At 51.3% G+C, this 3,009-nt stretch overlaps 1 protein-coding gene across 1 annotated transcript; it reads right to left on the minus strand.

Annotated features, from left to right (window-relative positions):
* Positions 1–46: 46 nt before the first annotated feature.
* On the minus strand, positions 47–2,470 carry LOC117112363. Its single transcript, XM_033255440.1, has 2 exons — positions 2,268–2,470; positions 47–2,150 (listed from the first exon to the last, which is right to left on the minus strand). Exon 2 carries the CDS (start codon positions 1,183–1,185, stop codon positions 136–138), a length of 1,050 nt encoding a protein of 349 aa, XP_033111331.1. The 5' UTR covers positions 1,186–2,150; positions 2,268–2,470; the 3' UTR covers positions 47–135.
* Positions 2,471–3,009: the final 539 nt, after the last annotated feature.

Consider the following 3,009-nt stretch of genomic DNA (forward strand, 5'->3'; position numbering starts at 1 on the left):
CCATAACAACAACAGCCATTAGAAATGGAACATGAACTTGGAACTTTTTGTTTGTTTGTTTGTTTCTTGCTACTGCAGGGCCGGTTCCCGCAGGAACAACGGCCACCACAGCAGTCCTTACAGGCGGTCCGACGGCTAGAGCGGATCGCCCGAGCGCTCGACCAGGCATCGAAGATTGTCGAGCGCAAGCTGCAATACCCAGGCCGCGCGCTCCCAATCTGCGCGCTCCCGGCTCTCACAGCTTCTAGATGCCGCGACCACTCTGAGGAGTCGTTGATGGCTATTATACGCCTCCTGCAGCGCTGCTTTCACATCATCCTCAACCGGTGGTGGAACAGGTGCTCGTCTGGGCAGAGCCTGAAATCCAACCACGGACGGAACACAACCGGCGGCCGAGTAGGCGACAATCCCTAGACCGATGGCTCTGCTCCCTGTGGAGGTTGCCAGAAACCGCCCACGACCGCTGTATGAATCAACCACTGATGTAGGTCGGGTCGCGCTGCTGCGCTGCAACGCGGCATCGACAGCGTCCCGACGCACCGGAGCCGCTGCTACGCTCGCGCCAGCAGAGCGCAGCAGCGGCTCTGCTGGCCCTGGCGTGGCAACACCCGCAACTGCGACGGCAAAGCTTGCAGGGCCAGCTCCCACAGGAGTACGGGCCGCTGCGACTGGGACATCCTGGAATCGGATATCCCGGCCTCCAAAACCTGAGGCCGGCTGACGTTTGGCCTCAAAGTGGCTTAGGGCAATTCCCAGGGTAGTTGGTTTACCCGATGTGGCCTGCCACGGGATCGAGCAGGTGTAAATACCCTGCTTGTCCGGGCCGGCCATCACCGTGGCGGGCCAACTTGCCCCTCCCAGGCCGTCGCTGGTGTACCAACGGGCGTCCCGGCTAAGAGGGGTCTCACCCTGGTCCCCGATACGTATGAGAAGTGTGGTGGTCCACTCCCCCTGACGGACCTTGGCCTTGAAAACCCCACGGTCGTCAATGGGCCCTGACTTGGTCAGGGTCACATCTTCCCAAAAGGAAAGAGTGGCCTCTGACGCTTGCTGAGGGAGTAGTGGGGGGTCCTGGAGTGATGGAGGGGATGATGCCAACAGGAGGTCCTCGGCCTCCCCTATCTGCAAACCCTCCATGGCTGGAAGGTGGCCCCCGTGGGAGCCAGACTCCACAGCTGCTGGCATTTCAGTGCCTGCCTGAGGGCCAGCCCCCGTAGGAACTGACTCACCAGACGGCTGGTCCTGGGGGATGGTGAGGGGACTGAGCCCGCCTCGCCCACCTCCATAGGCTCATGTCTTCTTTTCGGTCATTATCTGTAAGACATAATAATTAAGAGTAGGTAAGTGAGGGTGCGCCTCCGTGGGTGACTGGGCCAGCAGGTGATTGATAAACGGCCGGGGAGGGGGAAGCCGCAGCTGGACCCCCACCAACCGTTACCCCACCCTGCTGAGCACAGGGATCCCTCCACAACAGGGAATTGGGTGCAAAATCTACATCCAGGCAGCGACAGTCTAGAGGGTCCTATACCGCCTGTTGCAGTTCGCGCAAAGTCCCAATATTCCCTGCAGTTTTCTTAAATTGGATAAGGCGCGAGATCATTTCCGGGGTAAATTCCTCCGAAAAATGACTACGCTTATTAGCATAATTTACCGTAAAGGTAAAAGCTAAAGTGTCATCGACGACTGGAGCCATAGAGTTCATCTGTAACAAATAGAAGGACGCCATTCAATAGGAACGCATGCAAGAAGCGCACCCGGCGAACAGGAAACCCACTGACGATCCCAAAGCCACAACCCAGATGGTAAAAGGGTACAGCTATCATCAACAAGGCCAGGGATACACTAACAGTTGGGACCCTACCCGCCAAGTCACAACACTAACTAAAAATACGATCCTAACTAGATAGGTACAAGCCTACACAAAACTAACACAACATGTTTATAATAATAAGACTACACACATGCGGAAGAGTATAGAACATACAAGATCATGGTGAAAAATAATGACACATGACACGGAAAAATATTTTATTCAAAGAATAACAGCATATACAAGACATATGATAATGTACAGGCATTCCTGCACTAACAAGAATTAGCGAAATATGGCGGCCGTGGTTAACGCTGGGAGCGCACTCTCCAGTCAAAACCTGGCAGCCACAGCATATACGAGACATATGATAATGTACAGGCATTCCTGCACTAACAAGAATTAGCGAAATATGGCGGCCGTGGTTAACGCTGGGAGCGCACTCTCCAGTCAAAACCTGGCAGCAACCATGCTAAAAATAACTGCTGAATCTCCCCAGTCATCAACCAATCAGAAAACAGTATCTAGCTACGTAATCCCCCGTATCGAGAAAAACAACAGACCTGGACACTGCCGAGCGAGAGCAGTGAGCCAGTGCGCTGCAATGATTGGCTAACGCTGGAGTGCCTAGGTCGTCACGTGACACGAGCACGAAGACGATCATTAGTCTAAAGTTGCGGTTACAGTGGGCAGGCCACTGCCAGCACCCCCACTTCCGATATCGTTCCAAACTACGTACTGTAAAATGAAAATACTGTATACGTAGCCAGGCCCTATGCCTACGATATTTTTTCAAAGAAATTTTCTAAAAATGTTACTGTAATTTGCCTGTCGAATTACATTACCCGGTAGTCTGAAATCACTATTTTGGGCCATAAAGACTCCCCCTGTATTTTTCAACCACCACACAAATTTGACGCAACCGTACATATAAGTATGTATGTTATAATGATATGTATGTGTATATATATACATATATATATATATACATTATAACATATATACATACTTTTATAAATACATATATACATATATATACCTGTCTCTTATACACATCTTAAACTTCAACACGTCTACTTTATTTCAATACATAACACAGAGTAAATCCCGCCTCAAGCGGTAATACAAATGTAGTGTGGCACGACGCACCTTGATACTACGCGCGCGCTACTATCCAGGGTATGGTTATTATGGTTACC

The sequence above is a fragment of the Anneissia japonica genome, unplaced genomic scaffold (genome assembly GCF_011630105.1).
Source record: "Anneissia japonica isolate Jap-2015-1 unplaced genomic scaffold, ASM1163010v1 scaffold287662_len26887_cov146, whole genome shotgun sequence".
Taxonomy (NCBI): domain Eukaryota; kingdom Metazoa; phylum Echinodermata; class Crinoidea; order Comatulida; family Comatulidae; genus Anneissia; species Anneissia japonica.